This window comes from Lampetra fluviatilis, chromosome 26 (assembly GCF_964198595.1).
Source record: "Lampetra fluviatilis chromosome 26, kcLamFluv1.1, whole genome shotgun sequence".
In the NCBI taxonomy this organism is placed as follows: Eukaryota; Metazoa; Chordata; class Hyperoartia; order Petromyzontiformes; family Petromyzontidae; genus Lampetra; species Lampetra fluviatilis.
The window spans coordinates 8,283,858-8,301,378 of record NC_136300.1 but is presented as its reverse complement, the minus strand read 5'-3'; the positions used below and the strand labels follow the sequence as shown (position 1 = coordinate 8,301,378).

General features: G+C 46.0%; 1 protein-coding gene across 3 annotated transcripts in view; it reads right to left on the bottom strand.

Annotated features, from left to right (window-relative positions):
• Positions 1–204: 204 nt before the first annotated feature.
• The window catches only part of LOC144942027 (engulfment and cell motility protein 1-like), a 66,386-nt gene continuing 49,069 nt past the window's right edge, over positions 205–17,521 (bottom strand). For 2 of the 3 annotated variants that reach the window (XM_078868641.1, XM_078868642.1), the window contains exons 16-21: positions 12,996–13,165; positions 12,104–12,216; positions 11,117–11,224; positions 10,441–10,514; positions 9,672–9,749; positions 205–8,979 (exon numbers count right to left, since the gene is read on the bottom strand). In XM_078868641.1, coding sequence (XP_078724767.1) covers positions 8,779–8,979; positions 9,672–9,749; positions 10,441–10,514; positions 11,117–11,224; positions 12,104–12,216; positions 12,996–13,165 — 744 coding nt within the window. In that variant the 3' untranslated portion in view covers positions 205–8,778. The remainder of the gene's footprint in view (positions 8,980–9,671; positions 9,750–10,440; positions 10,515–11,116; positions 11,225–12,103; positions 12,217–12,995; positions 13,166–17,521) is intronic. The other variant, XM_078868643.1, reaches the window with a different exon arrangement.

Here is a 17,521-nt window from a genome sequence, read left to right as displayed (position 1 = left end):
GGCTGCAGCCCCATGGTGGCTTCAGAGCATCATCAACTAGTATAGCAACATCACTACTGCACAATCTAAGAACACATTGCGTTCAATTTATTCGAGGGTGCACAATACTCCAGATTCTCACACTTCCATGGGATGGTTTTCTTGGCCTATGCATGGTAACAAAAAATACAATGAACCAAACACACAACAGCAACCAAATGTTTCATTGTTCACAATTTATTTTACAAATTACCTTGCACTGAAATTGTGGGTTTAAGGTAACGTGTGATTCCATAACAAGCTGCACCTAAAGCAACGCAGCAGTGGAGGCTTCAAGCACGCAAGCGATAATATCCCTTCCACCCTGCAGCATCGCAGTGACGCACACAGCCTGTACCGGAACAGCAGATGCAACATACTTATCAGACCTTGCTTTAAGCGGAACCGCATATGCTGATGGGCACCCAATGACTTTCAACATTTCACATTTTCAAACAATAGGAAATTGAAGTCATGCAGAAATTAAGTATAACTCAAATGAATGACAGTATTTCATATGTAATGTTATAATTTTAAAATACAGAACGGGACTGCTTTCCAGCTTAGCGAAAGGTTGTTTTCCCCTGTTGATGGACTAATGATACCATTTTGCTTTTGAGTCACGAAAACTTCAAACCTAGATTCAATTAAATTAGGCTCAAAAACGATGTTTGCCAAATGAAAATCGGACAATACCTTCACGTGTCAAACAAACGATTGAAATGGAAAAAACGTTAAATTATTAAAATGGCTAAGAAAGAAAGAAAGTGCAAGCTTTAATAGTCTTGAGTTATGAAAGCAAATCTTGGGTACTCAAGCAGAATCCCTTAATGGACGGGATGTACAAACCGCCCGCAGAAGCAAAGCCACCATTAAATATAACCGTACAGTTTTCATCGACAGCTGACATTTTATTTTCTCATTTATTAAAGATAAACGATTCTCTTTTCTCAGAGCCAAGAAGCTGTTGAATATGTATATTCCTTGTCTCGACAGGTAATTGTGGCCTCAATAACACCCTATAAGCGTGGATACTTAAACAAAAACAATTGTTGTACCGTACAGTTACACACGTGCATTATTCCAGGTTTCATAAAAGGTGCAGTATCACGGGTGTACTTGTTTTATTTCGTGGTGAACAATGCACCGTATAAAGAAAAATATATTCAAGTGTGTACGGCACAGACTGATACCCCCCCCCCCTCACTTGCACCAAATTAACATTCACTAATTAGAGTCAAAAGACCAAGTGATTAAGGTCAAATTTTCAGAACGTTTTTTTGCTTCTACCATCATGCAAACTATGCAAGCAACATCACAAAATGTGTCTTACAGATTCAGCAGATAATCTGATGTTTATAACTCGTCAAAAAAATTACGTCCAAACTATTTACAATTCGAATGGGGCTCTTTAAAAAGCACAGTAGTTCATTTATACATCATATACTTCACTTTGTTCATTGTGATTCACTGTTTTAAACATTATTTGTGTAAATGGCACAAAAAATCGTGAAACTGACATCATTTTTACAAGTGATAAGAAACCAAGAGACAACCCACGCCGACAAAGAGACAACTCTAAAACTCTGCACAAGTTCAGGAACTTATTTTCCATGCTGCCATCATCTGTCCACCCTTGCAGTCCGGAGGGTAAGGCAGGCTCAGAAAAACTATACATCTCCAATTCTCCAACCTCACCTCAGCAACACTAGATCACACAGGATGTGTGCCACCACAGCCAACAGCGCCGGATGTTCCCTTAGGACACGACGACCGGTTTAACATCGGCAGAGCGTAATGCGGGTCACGTGACGCGACATGGCAAGCAGTCTCTCGTTATTGTTGCCAACACCAGGAGACTCAAACAGCACGGCGCGGACACACAGAGCAATACGTGGGGAGGCAGGACCACTCTGGGTTGACATCTCCAGCCCAAGCACAGCTTCCCGCAGCACACACCAGGCTCTTCACTTGCAAAAAGGACAGGTGAATTAATTATTTCTGGGCATTTAAATAATTGAACGCTAGTTTATCCTACATCTACAAAAGCATTGGCAGCATAACAATAAAGTGTTTCGGGACACCGATGTTTGGCAGACCAGCAAAATTATCACCATCATCATCACCAAAATTATACAGTATTAATATTGCTTATGTTCCATTGAAACACGCATTTTAATTAACGTCACTATTATTGACAATACAATGGGATGCTCTGTACATTGATAACACATTGGGTTGCACATAGAGTGGCAATATTTGAAATTTGGCAGAAGAATAAAAAAAGAAAGGCGTGCGCTCATGCAAATGCAGTGTTTTTCCAACGACACATTGCATGCAAGATTTTAGGATAAAAATGTAGACACTTTCATTGCTGCATGTTCTCCGGAAACTCGGTTGGGAAAATGGAAATCGTTGTATTGGCGTAAAGCATGAACATTAAATGCAAATTTATCAGGGGGATGGCAGAGTTGGGAAGTCAGAACACGTAGAGGATTCTCAGTCACTATTAACATCCCCAAGCAGCACCACTGGTGTGCACGTGATGCTGTTGTAACGGAGATAATACATTGGCTCACATATTGGTGCTGACCCATAGATTAATGGTCTTAATGGTGGTCCCAAGGCAGAGCAGTTCTATAAATCCAAGACTAGCCGTACGTGGCACTCCACCGTACGGGGCAAACTCCCAGACTGCGATGGACTTGATGCAGACGGACACTGCAGGGGCACTGGCGAGCGTGTTCGCCATTCGTGTAACGTGATGCCCCTACCGCCTACTAGCGGTGTAACAAATCGTCATGATTAAGGGTCACAGCTTAATTCAAGAACGGACTTTTTTTGTTATTTCTTGGATGTTTTGTGCACTCCATTAGCCTAAATGTGACTTTAGCATGTAATGTGCAACAATTGTAAATAATCGATTCTCACAAGAATTAATGGATGGATGTGACGCGAGCAAAAAGGACAGATTTTTACGATGATTGAAATGCATCGTTGAAAGTTGACTGCAACTTCAAATTTGGTTAAAAAAATACGGTACATAGACGAGTAAAGACGTGCAACGTCGGTGACACCTTGAATGGTGTTTTAAAAATCAGTGCAGAAAATGGTTGCAGTCAGTACGAATGATGGTACTTGTACACGAACAATGCTTTGTGAATAAATGGTAAAGGGCCAGATTTACATCAAGACGAATTGGCCAAAAAGTTTCACCACTTCGGTGATGTCACATTGCTGGCAACGGGTGACATTGGAACTTCCTCTGCCAAAAATAACAACAAAAAAGCTGACACCGACACATTTGTGTAATCGCAACAACGTTATCGGCAGCGGAACATTTCAGCGCATCTTTCCACTTGGCAACATATTTAAAATGTATATTTCAGTTCAGCAGTTTCCAGAATTTTAAAAAATCTTTAAAAGATAAAGAGCACGCAAAGACTTTGCAGGCTAAACAAAATCCATAGGTGGCATTTCCCAGGGGCACAGTGCAAGATTTTAGGAAGTAACATTAGAATGTTGATCAAATTTGGATCATTCTATGGTCCGATACAAGAGTTGAAATGGAGAAAACATGTTATTATTATTGTTCGAGTAAACCCAGATCCCAACAAACATTTATATATACCCAGTTACTCCCAAACATCACCCTTTTTACATTAAAACCTTTATAAGTATCTAAACTTGCGATATTGTTGGAAAATAAAAACCTAACAAATGCAACATTTGTTCTGGTGATCATCACTGCAAGAGTAAGTTCAGCGGCTGGATATCAAAGTCAATACAGGCATTGCAGTGATACCATTACAGTATACATGAGTAATGGGGACTTGGTTCCTAACACTGCAGCATCACTCACGTTGAGCTCGGTTGTTTGGCTGGGTGGCTCAACGGTAGAGCGAGCGAATCGCAATCGGAAGGCTCCGACATAAAATCCTGGTTGGGAGTTGACTCGGCCCATCATCCCACCGGGCAGATAAAACAAGTACCACTCTGTGAGGAATTACAAAGTGGCTGTCCTATGGATAGCCACGCTGGCCACCAATGGAATACCCCCCCCCCCCCCACTGGCTCAGGGCTCATTTGAGAAGGAAATCCCTGTGACATGAATATACAAGTATTAGAACCGACTCCCATGACAAGATGTGATTCTGGAGGTTTTCGCTGCAGCATCACACGCATTGTAATCGGGTGAACAGCTGCAGAGTACAACATAAATCACTCACAACTTACACGAGTATTCTGTATGATCCAAGTAAAATTAAAAAACCGTTTCAATTTCCAATGCCATTTTTTTAAATAGGAAAAACTGGCACTAGGTGCGTGAAAACGCAACACCCTTGCACCTCTAAATTGTCAAACAACAACAGTTTGTAGCTTACATTGAAAAACATTAAAATTACATCTTACATTTTTGGAAACCCAAATGGTAAAATTGCCAACTACAAGCACAATTCTCGAGCAAAAATGTTTTTAAAGAGTCGGGTCACGTTTTGAAAATTGAAATGAGTGACACAGTTCTTACAATTAATCGCACAAAACCACACCCAGAATTGTGCTTTCCACTCAAAAGAAATACAGCAGCTTTAAAGAGGAAGACGACAATTGTGTCGTATGACAAACGCAAACCATTTCATGGGCTCCTCGTGAGCAAACTATTTCATTCGTGGATTGGTCTAAACCGGCGGTTCTCAACCTCCGGGTTGGGCACAGGCTGCGGCATGGATACCGGCGTTGGGACCACAAAACACACTGAACACACGACGCAAAACAAATGCCTCGCGAATGGCTCGCAGACTAGAGGCGTGGGGGTACGTAAGCTCTGTGTGTATTGTGCCGTTAGTACCCTGGGTGGGGTGCGGCGCAGGAGGCTAGTAGTCTTTACTGGTGGTGGGGGGGGGGCATAAAAACACAAAATCATTGAGAACCCCTGCTCTGAACAAAACACGTGGAGCAGACAACTATGTGCTGCAGCAGTCACGGAGAACACTGACCCTCGGAACAACTAGCCACTGGCTTGTGTCACACCATAGATTGCATCAGTTATATTTAAATTAAAACAATAATTTCTCAATAATTAATATTGTCATTATCGTCACAGTGGCATATAGCCCCGTTCGGTGAACTCACAAGTCGAACAGAATGTTATATATATTCACGAAACTTCGCAAAATGTGGTCATCCACAGCAGGACACGTTCCAACCACAACAGTGCGCTTTGCACGTCACACAAGCCCGGTGCGAAGTGAGAGTAGGCAACCTCATAATCCAACTGCGCCCCCCATATAGTGCCACTTGCATTGATATCACTGCTGTGTGCGAGTCACGCTCTCACCCGTTACACTACCGGTATGATAACGATTCAGTACCTGTTTCATTTGAGCTTGCTTTGCTAATCCGTAATAGGTTTTTGGGTTAGATCGCATGAATAGAAATGTGTGGTTAAACCCGCCATCACTTGACACAGTCAATAAGTAAGGTTTGTCACGTGAACACAACATGCCAATTCGTTGCTTGTACAGCACTCTCGTGTGTTGGAGAGTAAACCCACATTTACAATTAGCAGGATGAACGACACATTGATATTTACACGATCTAACCCAAAAATCTCTATCATGGATAATATTGGTCGCGAAAGCCTACGTATTAAACTGATTTGCTGTTACAAGCTCGCTGACACAATTTTGCAGCACTTGTATTTGCATTTACGACAGGAATCTACACATTTGTCGGCCAAACTTAACAGCGGAAATGCCAGTGTAGCAAACTGTGAAAAAGCAATGCCCTAATACACCCACACAACTTTCCTAGCTGAAAGCACACACTTAAGATAACGTTCAGAGGCTATGCCTATATACACGGCATTCTGTATGCAGCAGATTATAAGCAGTGGCAACAGGGAACATACATTTCGATTTAAAGCTTTCGTGACTGCAGGGATTCATCTTCTTGGTTCTTTCGGTAAAGTCACGTAGAAGGGAAATAATAAAATAATAAAAATAAAACATAATAAAATAAAATAATAGAATAATTCTGTAAATTATTTTATTTGATTATGGTTTAGTTTTATTATTTTATTATTTCCATTTTACGTGATTTTACCGAAAGAACCAAGAAGAGGGAACATACACTTGAGCTCAGGCAGGTGCTACTCCTAGATATCGAGCCAGGGCCCAGCCATCACTGATAAAGAAAGAGTCCACCCCACAGAAAAGAGATTTCTGACAGCCTACAATAATTATTATTATCATCGCAAGCCAGCTCATAATTTATGGAGTTCTGTGGTCTGCAACGCAAGCCCTCGACCTGCCGCGAGTATCTCACAAGACAGCCACCTGTCCCGAGTTTGACAAGGCAGTCTGTAAAATTGGCATGTGTGTTCGTGTGCCTGGGATTGATTTGTACCGAGACATGGCTGACTAAGAAATATGCCGAAAATTTGGTATGCGAGAGAGGCGAGAGCCCTAGGTCACAGGCTGATTTCATATTTTGCCACCGGTTATGATTATCGTGCATAAGCTCTAAAGAGAAATTAATTATGTGAATCAATAATGGAAAGGCAAGATGTTTTACCAATGTAGTTTTTTTTACAGAAGAAAACCCGAGGCTGCTGGTCCACAGCCCATGTGCAATCATCCATGTTTTGCAGCATGGCTCTTTTAGGAAAAATCATCATCCCATTAAAAAAAATACATGAAAGGAGTGTTACGGAATTCCGAGATTAAAATGTTCCACCGTACCTCATTATAATCAGATTTACAAAACCAATTGTAAACTGGAATCTCTCCTGCATCGAGAGTCCAATTAAGAACAACCAGCATCCACCAGCCGGTGAATCTCAGCCTCTAAAGGCTGGAGCAGCTCCACGGTAGGCCCGAGTGCAAATGGCGCAAGAAAACCAGCCGCCATTCCCCACGAAGCGGCGGTGACATCACCACGGCGCTTGTGCCAGGCTAGGTGGAGGCCACGTGAAGCATCGAAGGCTCGCTGATAGGAGGTCACGGTACCGAACCTGTCGGTGCCGTGGGTTGCATGACCGAGATGACCGCGGACGCCGCAGCCACAGGCCCACCTCGTAGTCTCACTCTCGCGTTGTCATTGGTCCGACAACGCCAGCCATGAACCCTGGAGTCTATGCTTAAAGGTCTGCTGCCATCTACCATCTGCCATTCCTGTGCAAAAGAGTATGTTTGAGTGCACAGCATGTGCATAACAAGTGCAGAACATCAAAAGCACAAACTCTTTCATACATACATACAGATGCGAATACAGCAAGTTTGACAAAAAAAAATTATATGCATTGCCCTCTGATTCTCACCGTGTATAGCTGTAGCCTTTAACACCTGTTATGCAGGTTTAATACGTTGCTACAAATGCCAGGGACACGCAAGACCAATGGCTAATTGCCACGTGTGTCTGTATCTGATTTAACATGCAGTTAAATACGATGGAGGCATAATCTTCTTTTGTAAGACATAAAAATCATGTCCATGCAGTTTAATTTCAAATACGGGTGCAGTGAAATGTTTTTTAAATTCATTTAAGGAGTTAAAAACTTAATATAACAGTACTGTTTTGACAAGCTGGTATCCATCAGGTAATGTATACCTAATGATAATAAGCCAGTCAAAATGTACGTGTTCACGTTTGCATTACTTTGATTAATTATTACTTAACCTCAGCATGATTGCTGACCGATCAAGCCACAAGTATTGATATGTGGATGCACGCACCCATTGGTGAGGCATAATTGCACTTTCACAGTGATATGGAGATAAAATACCAAACGGTACTTTGAAGGCTTTTCCTTGCCGATAATAAGCAATTCATGAGCATCTTATCAACTAGCTTAAAGGTTTAGGCTGCCCAAGAATGAGACAATGTATCTCATACTATGTACAATGCCAATGAAACAGGTTCAGACTGATCTTGAAATCATCGCTCTCCCATGCTTTACGAGTGTGGGGTAAGGGAGCTGAAGAGCTGCGAACAGCTCCGCCCTTCACATGGAGTGAAGGTCAGAACCAGCAGTTGCAGCACAAAACTTGCCCCCCCCGCCCCATCTCCTCGTTTGGCCAAATGGGTTTGGATTTAGTGCCTCGGCCTTCAAGATATTCTAAACCCAGATTGGGTGGAGCCATTTCTATGTCCTGTTCTGGATGTAACATTCTAGAACTAGCGGTAATACACTCAGGAGAAGCGTACGTGGATCACGAATACCTCATGGAGGACCGAGTGTCGAGACACTCGGTCCTCCATGAGGCATTCGTGGTTTAATGCAACCACACCCCAGTGATGTCAACACAAGGCGTTGTGTGGCAGTGCATCCGAAAGTCGCATTAGCACGAAACTAAATCCTTATTAACGCACCTTTAGGACACAAGGCATACATACGTATAAACAAAATAACTGCAGTTTTTTTGTTGGGTTGCAACCTCCTTTAAGTTAGACTTGGGTAAGGTAAGGCATGGTCCCAAGGACTAAAAGATTAGACCTGATTTGTCCAACACTGGGTTAGCACTGGCACTGCGATCCAGGTTTTAGGAGGTGGTGTGGCTGTGGCAGACAGAGCCGAGGGCCACGGCTTGGTCAGCGGCATCACGATTGGCCGCGCGTGGGCTGTGCGGGGTCCGGGCTGTGCTCGCTCGGGATGTGCTGAAAGATCGGCACTCAACTGAAGTCGGAGCTGAAGCCGTAGGTGATGCGAGAGGTCAGCGATCAGCCGACGTTGTGGTTCGAGGCGAGAGAGTTCGGCGTTCAGCTGAAGTCGTAGGTGAAGTCGTAGTTGCTGGGCGGGACGGGCACGACGGGCGCCGTCTCGGGAATTTGGATGTTCTCGAGGTCCAGCAGCCGCAGCTTCATCTCCATGTTGAGCAACACCTCCAGGTCGCTGCACGTCGCTTTGCTCACCATCTCGCGGCCCAGCAACGCGTTGAGCCCGTCCGTCCACACGCAGTACTGTCGTCGCACACGGGTGACGGCCAACGCTTACAAACGCTGCCAGGCGCCGCGCGAGGCGGTGGCAATCCACACAAAGCCACGGTTGAGTAGACGAACAAAAAGTTCGGCGCCTCCCTACGTGAATGAGCCCAGAGTGGTGCTCAGCTCAGTTGGTGGCTCGGATACATTGGTGGTAAGGTCTCTTATTCCTACGGAGAGGGCTGAGCGAGCGACAGGGCTACGTTGAGGAGCAGGGGGAAATTAAGCGAAACACATCGTTGTGCTGTACTTCGATGCTGCCGTATTTATGTTCCCTTCCCCAAACCGCGCTGAGCGGTGCGGGAAGCAGTGCAGACAAGTGACCTCCATGACCTGCACGGCGCGTGCAGAACCTCATCCAGCGGTGGATTGACAAAGGGGCTTTACACGTACATAGGCAGGGCTAACCTCTCCATTAGGAAAATAATCCTGAATCACCAACAATAATAATAAAAATGTACGCAGTTAAAGACATTGCCATATGAACGATCATGCGAGTGTCGATGCTTTCATACAAGCATGCATGTGCAGAGGCACACGTTTATTTGCACACTACGACATATTATCATATTCACACACCTTGATCGTCGACAACAAAACAATACGAACACGCATCCACAATGCAACAGGCTGACACAACTGTTCGCGTTGGTGCGCGTGTCCTGACTCACCTCATCCGGGCTCTTGGCGATGAAGTTCAAAGCGTCGTCGGGATCGTAGAGAATGGAAAAGGCCAGGTCCATCACATCCTGCGAGCCGCCCACCCACCACATCCCAACATCCAAGCCGCAGCGATGCGTCGTCGTTAACAATGCCGCAGTGACTACATCGCACAGTCGATATTTGATGGCAATAACAAAACGTCTCTACAAAACCACGTGCAGCTCGTTACGCAGACCATCAAAACACGGGTGGTGGGGGGGGAGACCACGGGGCCACGGACCGTCGGCTCGTGACCACACGAGGCCCACCACTTGAAAACGGCCCACACGCAACATTTATCCATCACTGCAAGCACCCGAGCTAGTGAGCCGACTTGGACACTAAGATTCAGCATCGCCGTGTCAGGCGGCGGGGAAAGCTGGCGCGCCGGTCCTCTAATGCCACATTGCACCCATCGGTCACAGGACAATTATGCGCCACGCAAGAAGAGTGAATAAATTGTGGTGACAGTGGTGATTTCGTGTCAATATAACCGGTCACTTGAAGTGAACTCGGCTTGATATAGAGTAGATTACGAGGTCGTGGTGTGTCGTTCAAAAAGGAAAAACGCGGCGCGTGTTTCGCTCAAGGCAAGCGGTGATCAACCGCATGTCTCCGCAGCAATTCGAGCTCATTATTTTAACGACCCATATAAATTCGACGTTCAGCCTGGCAGCGCTGCCGATTACCGCTCTGTTAACGCATACGCGGGTCGTGTGGAGAGCACAAGCACGGCACCTTGCTCTTGCGAACTTCCTTCATGTGTGGGCAGTCCTTTCCCGTCACCACCATCTTGATGTCCGCTATCGGCACTGGCGGGTGGAGGCGGAACACAAGGAGGGGAGAGTAAGGACGGGTGACGGCGATACACGGCACGGCGGGAGGGAACCCCAGCGTCGGTTCTCGCAGCCGCCCCCGCTCAATAGCTTTGAATTCAGTTTCAGGAAAAGGTTCCCAGCAGGTGGAGTGAAACGTCGGACGTCGTGCCGAAACAGCACGCGGTACGACCCAAAAACGCATCGGTGAACTGTGCGAGCGTGCAAATACAAACGCAGAACGCAGTGGGAATTGACGGTGGCACACAATACAGCAAATGCCAGACTAGTATCATCTTTTTTTATTTGCAGTCATTCGTGACCAGGTTAACGCTGTCAACTCAACCCGAACCTGTGATTTTCCCGCATCTTCCATTAGCACTGTTTGGCTTGGGTACGGTGCGCGAAAGAAGTTCAACACACACACATACACACTTACTTGAGAACTCCGATCTGAATTGGCTCAGGCTTCAAAATAGTGCGGTGCCATGCTCATACGAGTGGGAAACCTTGTCGACTTGTTGCCTGCGCACTGGCTAAGCAAGGCCGCACTGTGCGCACTTCGCGATGACTTGTGTGTGTGTGTGCTGCTGCCTTACGCTTCTCCTGTAGGGCCTCGATCGCCGGCGCTTTGGAGCCCTCCTCGACGTCCGCGTAGTGCAGTACCTTGTGGTTGGGCGACAGCCGGCAGTACCACAGCTTGTCTGCTGGAGAAAGCACCACTCAAGTGTTATTGAGTTCAATTGGATCGTCGGGCGCGTTCAGCAACAGCGCTAGATGGCGCAAGGGAAATCAATAATCGCGTGATAAACATTTAAGACCTGTAACGTGCACAGTCTTCACTCGCTCTCGTAGAGACGTAACGACTCGGCGGTGCAGGGAACCACAGACAAGCGGGAAGGCAACCAGGCGGTGAGCTGACACCAAAATCCCCCCCGAGCTCTATGGCCTTATATATATTAAGGTGTTATCGGTCAAGTAATGAGTATACGTGTGTGAGGAAACTAGAGCACATGGAGAAAAGCCACAGATGGGAATAGATGAAGAATAATCCTCTTATTGTACCACCTTCCCCTGGAAAGCCAAAGCATGGCATCTTGATACCCACGGGAAGAGAGTTATACAACACGTGATGCGTGTGATCCACGAAACCTCACCGCCTCCACAGTGCCGGAGTACAGGTCACGTGCATGGTCACCACCGCGATACACTATTACCACAATGTACACGTACAGCACTGTGGAAATCCACTGCTGGATGAGAGGCGCCCCACATGCTTCACCATGCTGGTCAGAGCAGGCCGGTGAAGGTGGGGAGCACAGATGCGGGAACACAACACGGTACAACAATGGACGTTGCCGCACTGCATTCCGCCGTCCGCCAATTTAGTCCTGCAGCCTGTCGCACGCCGTTAGGCACGGCGGCCGCCCATCCCAAGCGCTACGCCGGCTCAACCCTGCAAGGCTGCTGGGGATGCGATGCGCCGAGACCGAGCGCCTTTCAGGGCCGGCGGCGAGCGAGGCCGCGTGGCAGCGGCTCTGGGTGAACGCGGCCGCGAGACCGCGGAGGCGAAGCGGGAATCGAACCTTGGCGCCTGTTCTTGCCGATCTTGCGGAAGGTGGTGCCCTCGCACAGTCGGTTGAGGCGCTGCTGCTTGATGAGCTCCAGCACCTCGGGCAGGATCTTCTCGCGCAGCTCTCTGTCGGAGCACGCGTGCAGGCACACCCACGTACACACACACACATAAAGAACAGACTGTTGGAGCAAGTGCCGTTAGCGAGCAGCACCTATGAAGGACGGAACGACACACGAGAGGGTGGGGTGGCCAGCGCCACACAAGGCCGCCTGTCTCCTCAGTGGCAATGTTTTTACACGCTGCACCAGGTACTCATTTGAGGCTCAGTCGACCTAGGGGAGGCCCAGGACTGGTTCAGATAGTTGTCATGGATATTGGCCATGAGTGGGAATCGAACGGGAAGTAAAGTCGGCAACGCACTGCATTATTACCCCACACACCAAGACAGTGATCCCCTTTAGCACGATTGGCTACGTATGGTGTGAAAGAAGTTCAACATCTATACATAACATAACAGACTACTGGGACAAGTAATGTCTGTGAGCACCTATGTGCTTCGCTATTACTCCAAACATACCCCTCTCCAGTGATGGGGAGGGGTGTTATACAAGTAATGTGGTAACTGTAACACGAATTACCAAATGACAGGCAATGCTAAATGCTGCTGGGACGCCTTCGTCTAGGTATCCAACCGTGTAAATACATAAACAAACATGGACTGCTTCCGTTTCATCGCTTACGTTAAATAACGCTTACACCCACCGACCGACGGACCTTAAGGGACCGAGGTTTTCATGAACAGGGACAGTGGAACTCGGCTCCGGCGTGGGAGCGAGCACGCCCCTCAACGCTTTGCGCTTTAGTTCGTCCGCGTGTAAAAGAGCACGCGGGCGAGCCCTCACATGATGGGTGCGGCCTTGAAGTCGCCCTCCTCCTGGTTCATGCGCTCCGACTGGCGGATCTTGAGGATCTCCGCGTAGCCCAAGTTATGGAGGTGAAGGCGAAACTGGTCCATGGAGTTGGGTTTGTTTAGGAGACACCGCACAATCTGTTCACGCACCACCTGCAGCACCTACACAGGGATGATACACACACATGTCGTCTTCATTATCATGTCTGATCGAATCCAGATTAAACACCTCATGTGAGGCCCAAACATCGCACCTCGTGGCTTTGATATTCCTCGAAGACACGGGTGGAATGATCAACTGCATCAGAACATCACCAGGCCGATGTGCACATCTCCTTCATAAATGAAGAATTAAAAACAAGCAACAGTAGTGTGATCGTGGCCATGCAACCCAAACTATGGACAGTAAATTCTTGGTTCTTTCAGTAAAGTCACGTAGAAGGGAAATAATAAAATAATAGACATATAAAACAATAAAAATTCTCACGACGTTTCCACTGCAACACAAGCAATCGTCATCAGGTGTGAAATCCCCTTTTTTTATTTTCTTGCTGTGGATTTCACACCTGATGATGATTGCTTGTGTTGCAGTCGAAACGTCGTGAGAATTTTTATTGTTTTATATTTCTATTATTTTTTTATTTCCCTTCTACGTGACTTTACCGAAAGAACCAAGAATATGAATCCCTGCAGTCACGAAAGCTTTAAATCAAAATTTATGGACAGTATAGTGAACCAGTGTTGTCTGCACTCCTCCAACAGAGGACGAGGAACAGCCAAGCTACACAAACTCCCTCCTGAAGCCCTCTCGTGGCTATCAGACCTCGATATTGATATTTAGCGCCAACACAAACTGCTGCTATCATACGCAAAAATAGAAGATAATGTATACCGCGACTCCCATGCAGTACATCTACAGCTGCCATAATTAGGAAGTGATGGCAGACCACACACAATGTTAGGAAGTGATGGCAGACCACACACAATGTTTAAAAACGCACGAGCAGGCAATATACACATTAAAAGATGAACCAAAAGTGAAAAGCTGAAACTTAGGCAATGACCAGAGCTTTTGCACATAACAATAAAAGAGTGATATTATGTATTGATCCAGGAAAGCAGCGATGGGTTTTACACGTGGGAAAAAAGCAGTAATATCCATATAAAATCTGTGCAATCTATCAAGAGTGCAGATTCCAATAAAAACTACTCAAAGAACATCCCCATGCACTGTATACAACCTTATCACGTGCAGTTGTGGAGCATTATGGGTAATAAATCACACTTTCCATCATCCCTCCTTATAAAATATTGCGGTCGATCGACCTATTTATTTGACTGGGTCATGTTATTCAGCAGCATTTGTTTCGGCAAGAAAAACGCTGGACTGGTGTTGACGTTATGGGTCTCATTGACAGTCAAGCTTGTGTCTTAAGTCAGCAGAGTCAAGCTTTCAAAACACGACTGGCTCGTGAAATGCTACTGGCAAGGGCACTCCATCTTCACGATGGGACCCTGTTCAGCGCAGAACGCAGTACCGTATAAAATAACTCATTATGTACGGTTGTGGAACAGGAATGAAAGGACAATTATTATGTTCACAATGACAATACAATATAATACAATGACAATAGAACAAGCACAGTTTGCTGTGGATGCTATGTGCCTGCAACCCAGAATTTGGAGGCAGAGTTGGTGGAGAGATGGAGCCTTATAATTTCTCCACGAGAAATAGATGTGTACTCTCTGGTTTCATACCTCACTCGAAAAAACACCACTTGAAACATCCCAAGGGAGGAACCTGCTAAACCAGCGGGACTTTAATGGGTCAACAGATGACTACTGGAGCACTTCAACCAGCCTTGCTCACTCCACTGACGGGGGAAGGACCTCCACCAGAGGAAGTTCTAAAGAGCAGCTCGAGATGGTATCATGGCCTACTCCGCCATCCGCGCCAGAGGTGAGAGTAACCACACTTAATATCCCAACACACGCGACCCACCGATCGACTATTTATTCTGCTCGGTGCAGAGGGATGGGAGGTTAAACGACGCCATCGTTTCGACCGCAGCGCCAGGATATTGAACCGGCGACGTCTGGATCACAGCGGCACTTTGACAATTTGCACGAGGGCATCTGTTGGTCTAAGTGACATATCTGTTATTGTTTTATTGTTTACATATGTTTACTACTGTATTCATCACAATTACACCTCTTAAGTGCATGACTGAATGCAAAAGGTATAAGTTGCAAACTTTATCATATTTAAAAAATGAGTGCTTAATTGTACAGAAGAGGTCATGGCGTTGAAATTATGTTTATAAACATTTTTACGCATGAAATTAAAAAACCTTTGCGTTGCTGCCATGCTTGATTGTATGGTGTGCATTAGAAGAACGTGATTTAAACTTAGACGGCTGGCCCCTAGGGTCGTTTCAGAATCAAACGTGACGTATTAAACGATGCTATGTGCACCCCTGCGGTATCACACAAACGCCACGTTCTCTGTTGGAGCCACCGATCACAAGGGAATGTTTAAAATTCACGACGCACCTCGTACTTTGTTGAAGCAATTACCGTAGGTGGTGTCATGTGAGGACAGACCAGGGGATCAAAAGGATTTATTGAGTCCAATGTGCCATGGCAAATGCCGGCAAAGAAAATATGTCAATTCTATCCAGTTGATAGTTATCTAGATAATAAACAAAGCAAGACAGTAATAGCCATCAGTGAAACAAACAGAAACGCGACGCGTATACCACGTTCAAACGAGGATATGTGTTGATACTCATCTGTGTTAGATGCTCTGAGCCAGTGGAAGGAATTCGACATTCCCAAAGGGACAGTTTCTCTACAGGATAACCAGTGCGGTCTTCACACTAAGTGGTAGTAATTTTATTGGCCCTGGAGGGATGATGGGTTGGAGTAGAACCCCAACAGGTATTTGATTTTGAATCTTTCCACTGTCAGCTGAGCACTCTGCCACAGCGACATTATCGTCTCGCTCATTGCGTGCCAAGCCAAGAGTCAAGGTCGGAGTGATTTCCTGCTCAAACGAGCATTGGTGGCCGTGTTCAACTCCTGGTTACAGCCCTGAGCCAGTGGCGGAAACTCCACACATCTACATCCATTGCACAATCACGGTTGACTTTCCCACAATGTGGTACTTATTTTATCTATCCAGTGGGATGATGGGCTGAGTCCACTCCCAAGCAGGATTTGAACTCATAACGCTCCGATTGAGCACAGCTTGCTCTACCACTGGGCCACCTGGGGATGTCTTCCTCCAGCAGTGGATTGACAAAGAGCTGTAAGAAATGACTGTTATTATACCATTTCTATGATTAAATGAATCCTACTTAACACTACATTCAATAACCTGATGTACAATGTATAAGAAACACGCTGTATATAAAAAATGCTAATATTGTAATCCTGTGAAAATTGCGAGGAATCAAAGTATATTAATGTCCCCTGAATAAAATAAACGCACACCATATATTATCCGCACCTCTGATTAGCAAGGTTGGCTACGTACGGTGCGAAAGAAGTTCAACATACATACATCTGCATCGCACACAACACGAGGTTTACAGCCAGATTCTGAAACTGCCAGAAGAAACAGATGAGCTGGCAGGCGTAACGCAAAAGGCGAGTCTTTCCGTGAATTGGCATTGTGGTGAGGTGGTAGTCAACGCAGGTCTTTAAGAAGCCCATCACACATAAGTGTTATAAGGGCCTCAAACCGGCAAGCGTGCGCCTCCAAGCGTGACATTTTGCCGCACGCCAAATGTTTCTACTCAATAAGCATCAGCATGCGCATCAGAGAGAAAATAACAACAGACATTGCCATCCTGACAGCAATCTACCGAGTGTGATTTTGACCGGTTGACAATTATTAATTTTATTTCGCTTATTAAAAAAAACATTTCACAAGGAAAAATTGGTGAGATGGAACGTCTCATTTGCAAGAGTGTCCAGGATGTCGATTGACACGTTCTTAGCAAACGTGTGATAACACGTACACAAACATCTTAAATCTAAAACGTTCAAGGTACCATGCATTCATGCAACGTATATCAAACCCGTAAATAAATACGTACACACCGCCGGTTCACGCACTCTTTAGCTGCAGCAATCGCGAATATTGTGTAAATTAACGATTTACAATAAGTTAATACAGCACCACTCTCAATTCCCATCCCAGGGAAAGCAAAGCAAAAGCACAGATACGTACGCACGTATGTATGTTGAACTTCTTTCACACCGCACGTAGCCAACCGTGCTAATCAGAGGTGTGGGGGGGTAAGGACAAAAAACTAAAGACAACAACAAGCGGTTTCGCGATTCCTCCACTGCACTGGCCACCCTGTGGAGGTGCTGCAGTCTCGCCAGGGCGGCACGGTGAAGCTGCGCGAGCCTTTAAAAGGGGGACGCCCAACGCCCCGACCCACGGGGCGCTCTTCCCCCGCACCCCCAACCCCGGCACGTGCAACCAATGACCGACTGCTCATTCAT